Source organism: Glandiceps talaboti, chromosome 8 (assembly GCF_964340395.1).
Source record: "Glandiceps talaboti chromosome 8, keGlaTala1.1, whole genome shotgun sequence".
NCBI lineage: Eukaryota > Metazoa > Hemichordata > Enteropneusta > Spengelidae > Glandiceps > Glandiceps talaboti.
The window spans coordinates 27,032,539-27,048,445 of record NC_135556.1 but is presented as its reverse complement, the minus strand read 5'-3'; the positions used below and the strand labels follow the sequence as shown (position 1 = coordinate 27,048,445).

General features: G+C 35.0%; 1 protein-coding gene across 1 annotated transcript in view; it reads left to right on the top strand.

The window, feature by feature from the left end:
- LOC144438845 (transmembrane protein 131-like) overlaps positions 1-15,907 on the top strand; it is a 37,447-nt gene that overhangs the window by 15,504 nt on the left and 6,036 nt on the right. The window contains exons 7-27 of the mRNA XM_078128034.1: positions 125-247; positions 1,061-1,141; positions 1,815-1,971; positions 2,257-2,375; positions 3,170-3,381; positions 4,361-4,514; positions 4,919-5,086; positions 5,767-5,868; positions 6,205-6,327; positions 6,855-7,046; positions 7,507-7,665; positions 8,089-8,164; positions 8,608-8,725; positions 9,369-9,504; positions 9,940-10,055; positions 10,470-10,533; positions 11,011-11,183; positions 11,805-11,944; positions 12,128-12,320; positions 12,964-13,323; positions 13,921-14,581. Coding sequence (XP_077984160.1) covers positions 125-247; positions 1,061-1,141; positions 1,815-1,971; positions 2,257-2,375; positions 3,170-3,381; positions 4,361-4,514; positions 4,919-5,086; positions 5,767-5,868; positions 6,205-6,327; positions 6,855-7,046; positions 7,507-7,665; positions 8,089-8,164; positions 8,608-8,725; positions 9,369-9,504; positions 9,940-10,055; positions 10,470-10,533; positions 11,011-11,183; positions 11,805-11,944; positions 12,128-12,320; positions 12,964-13,323; positions 13,921-14,581 — 3,627 coding nt within the window. The remainder of the gene's footprint in view (positions 1-124; positions 248-1,060; positions 1,142-1,814; positions 1,972-2,256; positions 2,376-3,169; positions 3,382-4,360; positions 4,515-4,918; positions 5,087-5,766; positions 5,869-6,204; positions 6,328-6,854; positions 7,047-7,506; positions 7,666-8,088; positions 8,165-8,607; positions 8,726-9,368; positions 9,505-9,939; positions 10,056-10,469; positions 10,534-11,010; positions 11,184-11,804; positions 11,945-12,127; positions 12,321-12,963; positions 13,324-13,920; positions 14,582-15,907) is intronic.

The following is a 15,907-nucleotide window of genomic DNA, read 5'->3' as shown; positions in this document are numbered from 1 at the left end:
CATTAACAAAATTGTACAGCATCAGCCCCAAGACAAACTCCTGAGATAATTTTTCAATTGCTTTAGAGATGCAGTCGAAGATGTCATGTATGTCATTTTCTGACATGTTTTCTTTTTATAACAGGTTTTTGGAGTGGGCATACCCAATCCGTACAGACTGAGGCCCTTTTTAGGGGCCAGAGTACCTGTAAATACCAGTTTTTCACCTCTTATTAATATGCATAATCCATACAGTAAAACAATACAGGTAGGTTCCCTTGTACTGAGTATGAGTATGTGTGTGTGTGTGTGTGTGTGTGTGTGTGTGTGTGTGTGTGTGTGTGTGTGTGTGTGTGTGTGAGGGGTTAGTTTGTGTGTGAGTGTTTGCATGTGCACATACTTTGTGTGTGTGTGTGTGTGTCTGTGGGAGTCTTTATGTATGTGTGGGGGTATGTGCTTTTATGTGTGGGGTATGCTTGTATGTGGGGAGGATGTGTGCTTTTATGTGTGTGGAGGTGTGCTTTTATGTTTGTGGAGGTGTGCTTTTATGTGTTTGTGTGTGTGTGTGGGGGGGGGGTCCTTTTATGTGTGCAGCCAGTGTACAAGCCTTGGCAATGATTTGGAATTACTTTCCCTGTACCATGTTGGATGCCAAATCTGAGTAATTGAATTCATGTATGTGTGTATGTACACATGTATGGTATGATAGATAGTTCTGACTCAGTGAACAGGTAGAAAAGTTTGTATGTAGTATGTATATATATACAACTTTCTGAGCTATGCATGAATCAAATGAACCACTGTACTTTAATTGGTCATACGTGCACTCCAATGTTAGTTGTTCTGTAGAGATTACAATACAAATGCACAGATATGCTATGCTATGATTGCTATGCTATGCTATGCTATGATTGCTATGCTATGCTATGATTGCTATGCTATGCTATGCTACGCTACACTACACTTCACTATACTACACTACACTACACTACACTACACTACACTACACTACACTACACTACACACAATTACATGTGATATACTGTGATTTAAAAAATGTATGTTTAATTGTCATACACAGGTAAAAGAGATCTATTCCAGTGGTGGTGATTTACATCTAGAGTTACCAACTGGTGAAAGAGAGGCTTCACAGTCTTTTTGGGTGAGTTTTATTGACAAGGTGTTATTGCTACATGTGTGTATGTCTGTCTGTGTGTGTGTGTATGTCTGTATGTATGTATGTATGTATGTATGTATGTATGTATGTATGTATGTATGTATGTATGTATGTATGTATGTATGTATGTATGTATGTATGTATGTATGTATGTATGTATGTATGTATGTATGTATGTATGTATGTATGTATGTATGTATGTATGTATGTATGTATGTATGTCTGTCTCTGTCTCTGTGTCAACTCTGCCTCAACCAGACTGTATTGCCTGAAGTGTGTTTGTCTGTTTGTCTGTGTCTGTGTCGACTGCCTCAACTAGACCTTATTGCTACATATGTGTGTCTATGACGTGACTGTGAATCTGTGTGTGTCTATGTATGTGACCTGGATTTGATAAGATTTTCTTAAGCTGATGTAATCAACATTGATGTCATTGTTAAATATAAATTGTGTAGTTGAAAGAAGGCATTTGAGGGTCATATACAGGTCATATTGTGTAAGAACACTGTCTCACTGTGGGTCATATATAGTTCATATACACGCATGGCTTGATATAGTATAAGAACACTCACCGTGGGTCATGTATAGGTCATACATACGTATGGCTTGATATTGTGTAAGTACATTCTCTCATTGTGTCATATTTTTTATGTTACAGGAAATTCCACCTTTTCAAACCAAGTCGGTGATGAGAGCCAGTTTTGTGGGACGTGTAGAGAGTAACCATACTGCCTTTATAAGAATAAAAACTAATCAGTCTGAGGAAGAAATGGAAGAGTTTGTGATTCTCCCAGTTGAAGTCGAAGTATCAGCAGGTTAGTACTCACAATAAGAAATGAACCATACACCAATAACCAGCATTGATAAAACTCCAGTATGATTATAAACTTAAGATATGGATAGTCAAACAACTTTATCTTGGATTCTCTGCTGTCTGAAAACTTGGCAAACTGTTCTATCATGTTGAAAAAGTTGTTAGAATGTCATAAATATTAAAGTTTAGACTATTCATAATATTGTAAGTTGAAGCTTTGACCTCCAAAAATACACGCTACACTGACAGTACTTATAATTATCATATTATGTCTGGGTTTTTTCAGCACCTGGTATTTATTCATCTTTGGAAATGTTAGATTTTGGAACCTTGCGTTCTCTAGATGAAGAAAAAACATTACAACTTTATCTGTTGAATACAGGTCAAAAGGCTGTACATATTTCGGTAAGTCTCTTTGTGTTCGCAAGTTAGGTTACTGTTTCAAATAGTTTGATCATGTATGTTACTAAATGAACATAAAACTGTATAGTTTCATTATGCATATATTACTACATGAAAATAGAACTGCATATCATTTGATCATACCTGTCACTATTAAAATGAAAGTAAAACTACATATTTTAATATCCATTTGTACAGTGAGTCATTAAAAGTATTAGTATATCATATAGGGTAGTTAAAGTACTTAGAGACGACCCATTTTATTTTATCTTTCTCATGACCTGACCGACCCTATATTTGTTCAATCAAGTGAAACGATAACACAAATTGATGCCGTCTCTGGCAGGATTAGAAAGAAACTCATGATGTCACGTATGGTAAGATAGTGACCGTACAAACATGTATCTCAATGAAAATGATCATTTATAGTTGAAACTCAATACCTTTGATAAAATGAATTGTTCATGGTGTCCTTATTACATGTAATTGCTGAGTCATGACTTGAAATGTTAAAGAATGATTATAAACTGAAAGAATCACTAACATGCAACATACACTTACTTTTTATAACTTTTTATTTATAACTGACCTACCTTGCCATCATTTTAGAGGTGAGAAAGATAAAACTAAAAGGGTCACTCTAAGAATAAGCAATATTAGTAAAGACAGTACATGGAAATAGTATATAACACAGTCAGTGTGTTTGACGAGAGTAGATAGCTATATCATTGAGTTTGTGATATCTCCTATCTGGTACACAAACAGCAAATCACATGTTTTGTATCTCTACTATACAGAGTGTTTCACTGGTGAGGGCCAACGAAGCAGTGACTATTGGATTTAAACCATTGGTAATAAAACCTGGAGAAAAACATGCCAAAGTAGCTGATATCACTTTTCATCCATCAAGAGCAACAAGTCCTCGTCATTGGTTTGGAAAAATTGTGGTTAAATCCAAAGAGAAAAACTATCGTCTACAGGTTCCATATCAAGCACATGTTTTACAAGGGTAGGCCATTTGAAACTCTTGTAGTGTTAAGATTTTGTGAAAGAGAACCACAAGACTGAAGCTAATCATGTTGTGCTGAAGTCTCGGAATTTGTTAGTTTTCATGTTGAAAAGTTTATCATTAAAACATACTATTATAATAATACAGTGTTACATTGGAACAGAGACAATGTTTAGTAGCAGTAAAGCCAGCAAATGGAGAGTTTGACAGAGCCTGTCGACATGAACAGGCAAAATGTTATCTTATCTGTCGACCTGAACAGGCAAAATGTTATTTATAACAACAACAACAACAACAACAACAACAACAATCTTTATTACTTAACAACATGCTGTGGAAAGCATGGTATAGTAAACACAATACAATACTATACAAGACAAAAATACAATACACATTACTTGTTTGCTGAGGATATCTTTCGAGATGTATCTAAAAGATATAATATATAATAATAAGAACTAATAATTATATATAATAAGATAATAATAATAATATAATAATAATGTATAATAAGAACTCTTGGTCATGGTACAAGAAGTTATCATTACAGTGTTTGATATCAATTAGATATGGGAAATATTTTGTCTTATGAATACACTTTGTGTAGGATATTAGAAGTTTTTTTTTTGTATTTAACAAGATTTTCATTGGAGTATAAAAAGAGATACATCGCAGGTTTTTTTTTCACAATATCTGGATATTACACAAACATTACTGAAACTCAGACTTAGCTTTCTATTTCCTATTTAATGTTGGGTCTTGGACAACGTGTTTCAGATAACTCCCCCATTTCTTTATGTGTGAGTTGAGCTTATGCCTCCTTTTTGCAATGTTATACTCAATTTTCTGTATTGACTGTACATAATTCTTATATGCTCTAAAGTCCATTGACTCTTTCTTACATTGACAGATTATCTCTTGCTAAGCAGTATAAGAAAATTTACAGGGTTTCAATAATTTCTTATCTTTTTCATTCCAGTACTCTTGGATACAACAAAAACGGCAGTATGTTTTACATAGGCAAACCACCGTATGAAGCAACAGTGAGAGATCTAACCCTCACCAACCTCTTTGATTTTGCTTTAATTATTTATGATGTCAGCATAGCAGATGATGTCGGCCAAGTTTTGTCTGTAAGTACCAAATTGTTTTGTTTGTAAAAGTACTAAAGTGTTTTGTCTGTAAGTACCAAATTGTTTTGTCTGTAAGTCTACTAAAGTGTTATGTGTGGAATTACCTGAATGTTCTGTTTGTAAGTACATGTAACAGTGTTTTGTCCACAAGTACCAGATTGTATGTATGAATTGGCATGTTTATCAGCAAGTATTTGAGAGTTTTGTCTGCAAGTACCAATGTAAAGTACAGTAAATACCAGAGTGTTTTGTCTGTAAGGATCAGAGTGTTTTGTAAGTATGCACACTGCAAAGTTTCCACATTTGTAAATTTACTGTGAAATGGGCTTATTCTCTCTTGGACTGTTTTGAACTGTTATTAGCTTTGATAATCTGATTGTTGATGTCCCTCTTTTTACCATCAGATTGAAAACAACCTAAGTCCTATTTTCATATCAGCTGGAGATAATGATGTATCTTTAAAACTCCGTTTTGATCCAAAGACATCAGAAGCTGTGTCTACAACTATACAGCTAAATACAAATGCATCGTTATTTTCTATTCCTGTACATTGTTATAATGGATCATTAAAGGTAATGTGCATTCAGTGTATTTCAATATTTCATGGTGATAACGTACACAGACCTGGCAGCCAACTACATGCAAAGAAATGTTTACCATAATTATTCCAAATGTCTATATGGATAATGTACATACATACATATGTATTACATACCTACCTACCTACCTACCTACCTACCTACCTACCTACCTACCTATCTACCTACCTACCTACCTACCTACCTACCTACCTACCTACCTACCTACCTACCTACATACATACATACATACATACATACATACATACATACATACATACATACATACATACATACATACATACATACATACGTACGTACGTACGTACGTACATACATACATACATACATACATATGTACGTACGTTCATACATACATACATACATACATACATACATACATACATACATACATACATACATACATACATACATACATACATACATACATATGTACGTACGTACGTTCATACATACATACATGCATGCATGCATACATTCATACATTCATACATACATACATACATACATACATACATACATACATACATACATACATACATACATACATACATACACACATACACCCACACATTCATTCATTCATTCATTCATTCATTCATTCATTCATTCATTCATTCATTAACTCATTTTGAATCATACTTGTTTTACAGTATGCTGTGCACTCAGCAGAGAGTCAGATCAACTTTGGTACCATGGGTATTGGTGATATCAGAAGTATGACATTTGCAATCATAAATAAAAATCCAATAGAGGTAAGTTCTTGTTACAAGGTACCAGTAGATATTGTTTATGTTTTGTATGTTGTCTGTTGCATACCTGGAGAATGCATCACATACAACATACCAGGGTGGTGATGGACTCAGTCGGGCATTCTTTGAATCCTTTCTCATATGTGATCAATAACTTTTCAGACAATGGTGAACTTGATAAGTCAAATTAGTAGATGAATTATGTGATTGGTCATTTAAATTATGTACATGTCAGTCCATAGGGTCAGTGGTGTTTGTTGATACTTTGCACACTGGTAGACCAATAGTGTTCTTGTATATCAAATATTCTTAATATGCATTACTTTGTTGTATTTACAGATACCATTATTGGAGTGGGGATGTAACATGGCCCATACAAGAGTTGATTTGTTAGGTGTAGAGGCAGGTAGTGGACCCTACCTATCCAAGGAACATAACGTGTCAAAAATTGACACTAACCCTGTAAGTAGTTTTAGTTCCAAATCTATGTTCACTGATCTTATTCCAAGAAATTCAAATCTTCTGAATATCATAGCAAACTGAGTGTTTGATTGGTAAATCATTAAAGTAAGGATGTTACTGTACAAAGTAATTATATACTTTGTTAAGTGTATATGACTTAGTAGCTTCTATCTGACATTGTCTGTGTTTGGTCTCATAATACACAGTAAACAGCTAAATGTACTTTTGATAGTGCTCTCAAGTGTATTGCCCCAGTACACATGATAGTTGGGCTTCCTTCAATGTTATTGCTAAGGGTGATAAATATAGGTAAGGGTGATAAATATAGGTAAAATCTACCTGAGTTCGCCAATCACTTTACCAGAGTTTCAAAACAAAAGTGTAGTAGATTGTATGGTGAAACTGTTCTTCCTCTCTGTTACTAGGGTTTCTCCAAACCTTAGCAGAAACACTGTACTGTGTATTATTCTTAGTGTATATGAGTTTATCTGACTTGTATTATTGTGTGTCTCTATATCCTGTTATAGTTGGTGCTGCCACCTCTTCACTATGCAGTTTTTAGAATAGAAGTGATTGCTCCCCCTGAGGAAGGTCAGTTTGTCAGTGAGATGTTATTAAAATCACCATATGAAGTCATCAGTATTCCAGTTATTATGAGAACTGCAGATGGATGCTTACAAGCCAAACCAGACCAAATACGTTTCAAAGCTACCTTTCCTGTAAGTAGTATTATAATAATTCATAGTGTGTGATAACAAATATGTCTGGGGGCATGGAAACAATATAGTCAGATGAATTATAGTTTGTTATCATGACCATGCAAGGGATATATTGTCAAGCTACAACCTTGCTGTGGATTTGACTAGACATGGCATGGCTGACTTTGCCAGTGCCCTCATGACCTTTTCTGACTTTGCCAGTGCCCTTCTACGGGGGCTGACTTTTCCAGTGCCCTCCTGCAGTGGCTTACTTTGCCAGTGCCCTCTTAAAGTGATTGACTTTACAATAATAGTAATTTTGCAAGTTTACGTTTGACAACAACTGCCACAGACAGGCTGATAAAGACCGTGAAAGGTTTAAGCCATTCCTTGATAAGGTGTTATATGTATTTATAGTTCGTACAAAGAATTCATTTACATATAACTGCAATAACATTTCATTGTTTATTGTTCTCCTTAGGGGCGGGTTGTATATCAAACTTTAACTATGTTCAGTTCTTTTAAACATCCCATGACACTGGAACATATAAGACCAGAGAAGCAAGATGATAGATTTTATTTCAAAACAGGAAAAAAGAATGGTAGTGATGTTGAGTTAGAACCAATGAAAAGAACAAAGGTGAGTCAAGCTTTGGAAATGTTCAGTGTTTCCTAGGTTCATCCATTTATTACTGGAGGGTTTTGCTAACTTGGAATTATTGTCTGTAATCCTTCTCATAATTGGCCATTCTGCATTTCATCTTGCCCCCAAGTCTCTATTTAAACAAAACTCAATATTTCAATATCATTGAAAACAGCGTTGGAGAATGAAATATTCCACTGACTGAGAAACATTGATGTTCTTTGGGTCCTGTACTGTATTTCTATTATTATTGTGTGAGAAAAATAGAAAACAATTTAATTATCACATATGAGTCATCTAATATGTAACGTAAACCTTTATATGATAAATACTTCTTAGAACATTGAGAAAAAAACATGTCATCATTTTATTAGCACTGTCTTATAACATGAAGTGTTTTTTTGTGTGTTTTCTCTACAGGTTGGGAGAGTTTATTATGATGCTAAACAGAGTTGTCAGGAGGCATGCTATGTAGGATTACCTACCACAACAGATGGTGAGTGTATACAAACTTAAACATATCAAATCTAAGCTACCAATATTTACAATATCAAATGTACCCACCAATGTCTATAGAAAGGTAAAGGTGGTGAGCGGTACTATTCCTGTCAACTCAGCTGTATAATATGGGGACCTGGTAGGATAGTGGTTGGAATGTGAATGCATTAATCATATGGGCTTACAGAGACTGCAATGGATTGTATGCTCACTAGGGAGTTGAGGAAGGGGAATTGTTCCATTATAGGCCTTTATCAGGGGTAATTATTATTTGCTGTGAGCACAGTGTGTAACAACTAACAGTGCTATTATTGTTATATAATATAATATAATATTTCATGGTGAATTTGATGATGTCACAGCTATACAACAGTTTGCATTATTGTTGACAATGTAGAGATATATGTGAACTGAATGTGTGACTATTGGTTTATGTTACAGAGGGGCAACTGTGGATACAAAGCTTGTCAGTACCACCAGACATTGTTGATCTAGACACTGAGTTATATCAGACATTCCGTCAGCAATGGCATGAAATACAACAGACAGGCCAAGCCATGTAAGTTATTAACTGAGAACTTAGAACCAGTGGATCATACAATGTGAAATTTGTGAAGTTAATCCATCTTATTAAGAGTTGATGGTTGTGATCTTTAGATATATGAGATTAATACATAGCTATCTGCTTCATTATCGTGGTCGAAATATTGGCAATATACATCTCGTAATTCTTCTAGGAATAATAATAATAACAATAATGATAATATTTATAGAGCGCCAGTATAACAAATAGGGTTTGCTCAAAGGTGCTGAACAAAACTAAAAAGGTGAAAGGAAACAAATTAAAACTAGGCATACGCCTTCTTAAAAAGATGAGTCGTCAGTTTTCGTTTTAAAATGTCAATAGAGTTACAAAGTCTAAATTCTGTTGGCAAACAATTCCAGAGTTTAGGAGCAGCATGTGAAAAGCCACGTTGATCGTAAGAACACAGTAAATAGATCTGAATTGTTTCAGTAAATACAGCAATAGGTCTTACAAACTTTACTCCATGTACTCTGTCCTCTGACCGACCAAGTCCATATAATAAATAACAAATTAATAATATAATGTATTCTAGCTTGAACACTGACCCATTCCATCTTAACCTTTGACCCAGTCCATACATCATCATGCTAACAATATTTTGATTGTTTCTTTTCAGTGCTAACATCACTTTAAGATTAAATACCAATTTAGTAAAAGGGTTTAGTATACCAGCAGAAGCACAGTTGATGTGGCCATCATTACTAAGAAAAGATCATATTCAGTTCCCATTAACTCAAATTGGAAACAACTCGGTAAGTACAGCCATTTATTTTTACTTGAAAATGTGTGTATGTCGTCGCATCAGTGCAGAAAGTTTGTATCTGCTATGCAATTATACAGGCAGATATGACCTAAATGTACTGACGCAACGATGTGTAGAATCATTTGAACAATGTTGATATGTATTGTAATACCTAGTATGGTTACTATGGTTACAACTGTAAATATACTTACACCTTAATACAACTCAATATGAACCAAGGATGTAAATACAACTATAGTTCCAACTGTGAGTATGAGTACAGTTTTCTTCATGGTGATAACCATAGCAACTATTACCTGTTCAGAGTTATCAATATCATACACAATTGCATACCTCATTCTACATACTTATATAAATATATACATTGGTCATGTTGATATGATTAACATGTTGGTTATTACTCTTGTCTATTTTGTATAAACAGATTGAGGAAGTCAAAATCTATAATCCATCAGATGGATTTCTAGTGGTGCAGTTATTACCAATAGCTCATTATCCCAACCCACAGTCAGTTCTAGATCTCATAGTGGACAGAGAAAGGTGAGACAAATTTCATTTCAAAGACTGAAAGTTATTAGGGATAAATGTGTCTTTTACTTGTTTTCTGTTGTGTGTTATTTATGTGATAAGAACCTGTCTGTCTGTCTGTTTGTCTGTCTGCCAGATAGTAGTGGTAAGAATTAGTGGTAAGAAATCTCGGTGGTAAGAATGTCTGTTTCAATGTATTAGCTGTGTTGTATGAACCTGTCTCTCTGTCTATTGTAGTGAGCAAGCTCTGATAAGAATCTGTCTTTAGCAGAGTGTAAGTTCTGCTTTTATCTAACTGTGTAAAAACCAAGTTCTGAACACTTCAGTTTATTATTCACCCATTACCCCTGTTTTGCATGACAATAACTCCCTTTGAGTTTGATAGACTGTTATAGTAAGTAATTAATGTTTTACGTTCTGTTACAGGATTGATCCTGATAGTATTGAAGTAAATGATGAAGAGGTATTTTTCCTAGCTGATGTACAAAATGTAAGTATTGGGTTTACAATTAATAATAGATATTTATACTCAGAAATAGTTGATTTCATAAATGAATAATTCTAAGAGTGTTAAAAAGCTATGCATATATAGTGTACTGGTTTTTATGACATATATGATTCATAGACTTCAACAGTTGAAAACCAGTTTGAGAGGAACGCAAGGAAGAAAGGCTAATTGATATGTTTTCCCAGACATCACAAAACACCTTTTTTGAATCTCACTGTATGCATGTAAATCCCATAGGAATAAAATACAATAGCAACACTTTTGACACATTTTGGAGTTTTTTTTACACAGTATTGAGTTACAAACACAGACTTGGTCTATGCTGTTTCACATTGAGTTTTCAAGTAGGAAGCCATGATGAAATTATTTTATGAAATAAATAACCAATCTTCATCCATATAACCACTTTAAGTCTTTAAGTATGAACCCAACTGATATATGTACTATGCTTTTCTCCAGACATCATCCAGTGCTCCGGCAGTCAAACATCGTAACAGTATTGAAAGTCTGTTTGGTGTTGAAAGCAATAGCAGTTCATTGGCTTTGACTCTGAAACCCAGATCTAATGTGACTGTAAATATAGGCTTTGTACCAGTGGATGAACTGATTCGTACTTCATTAATATTAATAAGGTCAGTAATAGCAATAAATCTCTCGTTTACTGGGTATATTATTAACATTTAATTAGATAATATCATTGTCTCATTAATATTGATTATTTGAGTACTGTATTGTGATATATATCATTATGATTTTAATAAGTTATTATATTTACGGTACTTCACTTCGTTGTTAAAGCCATTAGTAATAGATCTTGTCTATTTGCTTTGTATGTTATTATAATTTAAGTGGATATTATTAGGTCATTACCATAATTAAGATCAATATAGCAATAAAGTCTTTCTGTTTTTCTAGTATCTGTGTTGTTATAATGAATTAGGTGTTATCACCTGTTATATCATTGAAATATTTCCTTTGTAATCTGTACATAATTATGCAAATTTTAATAAAAATAGCAAAAATAGAAAGTATGTATTGCATCCATTGAATTTTATCTAGATTATTGTATTGAACATGTGAACAATTTCAAAGAAACATTCCAGTTGCAACTAGCACAGTTTAAGTTACACAATCTGATTGCTTTTAGTAGGAAATTCTTCATATATTCTGTAATGTTTGATATATCACATTTACCTGTACATACCAGTTTGGGTGACATTTTGATTAAATGTTATATGAATTTCTTGTTATAGGAACAACCTAACAATATTAGATTTTCTACTGGTGGAAGGTCAGGGTGCAAGAGGTGAATTCAGAGTCAGTGGCAGGAAACCTGGAGCTAACAGCACTCTATTATTTGAACTGAAACAAAGTCATTTGCAAGATTGTGATAGTAAGTACTTGGTACTTGTCATAGTCAGTACTGTACTTCTTATTAGTAGAAATTTCAGCTCACAGAGTCAGAAAATTTCTTGGAAGTGAATCCCACATTTTTGAGATATGTGGCAATAGCCCATTGTAGTACACCCCTGACAATTTGTAAACATAACACTTTATGTTTTCATTCCTTCTACAGATACATCACCTAAAACAAGAACCCCTAATTTTACAGTCAAAAGAACATTTACAACAAAAAACGTCGGCCATTTACCTATCCATATCCAAACTTTTGAAGTGAATGGGTACGAGTGTGAAGGCTATGGCTTCAAAGTACTCAACTGTAAACCTTATATAGTAAAACCTAACCAGACCTATAAAGTTGACATAGCGTAAGTATCTTTTGTTCAACAGCTGTATTTAATAATCTTTATTTATACTGGATAGTTCTTTAAGCATATAAACACTTGTCTCCCAAGAAGTCCAGTGAGGGCCATCCCTCATGGGTTCAGTGTTAATGCAGGAGGAAACCGGAGTACCCGGGGAAAACCTGTGTTGTTCTGTAGGGTCAAACTGAACGACACTCTTCTTACTTACAGCGTGGTAAATTTAACCGGACCCTGACCGCAGTGGTAAGGGGCAAGTGGTTTAACCACTCGGCCACGGACAACCCAAATTTTTTTTTCTACCAGGGAGTATTTGTTTCTACAAGTTGGGACAAACAGTTATTTTAAATTGTAGGGTAGTCATAAATTACAGACTTAATAATCCTTGGTATGTCTACACCAAGATACAAATACAAATGACTGAATGAAAAAAAAAATATCAGAGAATACTATACCTTAATGAACTTAATATTAGAAGAAATAGGGGAATATAAAGGTGAGTCTGAAACTTATGACTTATGGTTTGAATACAACAGAACCAATGAGTAGATGTGCATTATCATGATGTAAAATAATTAGGGTGTAAATGTTTTGCTCACCCACATGGTAATACAGAATTATACTGACCTATCGTATTCTTCATCGCCAGTTTCACACCTGATTTCACCTTGGCAAGAGTGACTCGTCAGCTCAAGTTTATAACATCTAAAGGTCCAGATATGGAGTATACATTACTGGCAACCATTCCACCCAACATGTTACCATACTGTTCATCTGCTATACCAAGACCAGCCTGGGAACACCTCCTATATGCTGCTACTATCTGCTTGATGATAACATTATTTATTGGTGTACTCATGGTATCCTACCTAGAGGCTATGAGGTTCCAAGAACCCATACACTTGACTAGAAAGAAAGTACTACAAGACCAGGGTGTCGATAAAACTAAAAGATTTGATCTCAGGAATATTTCTGGTATGAAAGTCAGTGCTGAGGAAAGTAAAACAAGGTGAGAATCTTTGTACTGATTATATGAGTTGATATGGGTATGGTGATATTGAATTAATATCATGGGTATCATTCCCCCATGTACTGGCAAGAAGTCATCTGTAACTTTACAGTACCCACTTATAATGATATCAATCAGTTACGAAAATAACAGAACTCTGTCAAATATGCTGAACATGCATAACATGGTTAGTATAGTCTTGGTGTGATAAATATCATATGACTGAAAACTAAGTGTCATTGAGAAAAGTTGTTCTCCCATTCTACATATGTGAACACAAAGTGAGGGTTTGGGAAGTGTTTAAAAGACATCTTCACTACAGCCATGTGATAAAATTAGTAAAAGAAAGAAAATTGTATGTTATAGTTACAGTCACGTTTCTAAGCTTTCAATACAATTGGTAGCCTCTATTCTTCAACAGCTTCTATAAGTAATTCCCTGCTGACATGTATAGTGTATTTTTACCTATTCCACATAATCCAAAATATTAGCATCCCTTCTCACATCACTTCTTACTCTACCCCCATCATCTCCACCATAATTATCAATGTACCAATCACTAATACTAGTTTTATGTGCTCATTATTCGTTTCACAGTTCGAGTGGTTTTATGGCAGGTATTAGCAGCACACTTGGTTTCAGGCAGAGAACACCATCGCCACCACAGAACAATCATTCCAGCTTGGCCAACAATAGCAAAAGACCACAAGATAGCAGACACCTTACTGAGAAAAAATTGTCTCCAGAGACAGAGAAATTTAGACAGAATAGTTGGAGCTCCAATAATAGGATATCTCACTTGGAAAATCTCGGCAAAACGTCAGTTACTTTATCATCATCAGATCATTCACCACCAGCTTTGAAAAAACAAAACCAGGGAAGGATGACCAACAAGAGAAGAACTTGTATGGAGCCTGAACTGGAACAGAACAGTATAAACAACACAAGACTGTTGGATAATGAGTATGAACTACAAAAATACAATCTGGTAGAAAATCTACAATCTTGTACAACTGGTATGGATGGACCAATAGAACAAACAAAGCAGACTAGTAGTATCATGAATGATTTAGATAGTTGTAATGTTAGGAAGATGAAAAGCAAACTACACAAGTCCAAAGCAACATTAAAACGTGAAGACAAAGACAGATTATTAAGAAAAGAGGAAGTGAACATGTATGATTTAGATGATGACTCATCTACCACTACAGAATGTTCCAATCCAGAGATTGACTCAATTGAGAAACTCACTAAGCAAGTAAGTGTTCTAATATAATCTCTTGTCCAAGAGATTATCCCACAGCCATGATACATGTGGGTTTGAACTATAGATGTGTACATGCACAATTTCTCTTCTTTCACTTTTTGATTGCGAAACAGATGTGTTTTGAACAATTCTCAATCTTATCACATGTCCTTCTTCGGTGTCTAACTGGATCTGATAGAATGATACAAATTTACTGAAGGTGTGGAGTAAACTAGAGGTGTGAAAAGGTTAGCTTCAATATATATAAATTGAGGTGTGAAAGTACTTGTCAGTTTATGTACATCTAACTGTCCACCTTCTGTGATGATGTCACTGTAGAATGGTGGAATGTCATATTTTCCTATATTGGCATTAAAGTGATCGATTGTTGACTTTGACGTACAGGGCCTCCAATAGTTTTTTATCGATTGTTGGTTCCTATCAATGATCTCAACTGATTTTGGAGGTAGTTGTGGAGGTTGATGGCCACTTTTAGTAATGTGTTGGCAAATTGCTGGTTTGTCGTTCATCCTATGTTCCACAAACCACTCTTTCAGATTTGTTTCAAACATGTCTGTTTCTCAATCAAAAGTGGAAGAAGAGAACTTGTGTATGAATCTTAGTGCTTCTATGATGAACATACATAGTTTATGTTGTAATACATCGTAGTGTCACTGTTTCAGTAAAGTTTGTCAGTTGAAATTAGTCAAATATACTAATATTTATACTTCATGTAAGACACAGTGCAATTTTGGGGGAGTGTTCAAAAATGAGTAATTAGTATAGAAGTGTGCCCCCCCCCCCCACCTGTGTCAGTCAACTAGACATCCTTTTCAAACTCACCCTGCGAATTAGTTACTCACACCACTACTCGTGAAAGTAAGTGCCCCCCCCCCCCTTTGTCAGTCAACTTGACATTCTTATTCAAACTCACCCTACTAATTAGTTACTCACACCACTACTTGTGAAAGTAAGTGCCCCCCCCCCCCCCCCCCCACCTGTGTCGGTCAACTTGACATTCTCATTTTACCTCACCCTACTGATTAGTTACTCACACCACTACTCGTGAAAGTAAGTGCCCCCCCCCCCCTGTGTCAGTCAACTTGACATTCTTATTCAAACTCACCCTACGAATTAGTTACTCACACCACTACTTGTGAAAGTAAGTGCCCCCCCCCACCTGTGTCAGTCAACTTGACATTCTCATTTAACCTCACCCTACTGATTAGTTACTCACACCACTACTTGTGAAAGTAAGTGCCCCCCCCCCCCCCGTCAGTCAACTTGACATTCTCATTTAACTTCACCCTACTGATTAGTTACTCACACCACTGCTTG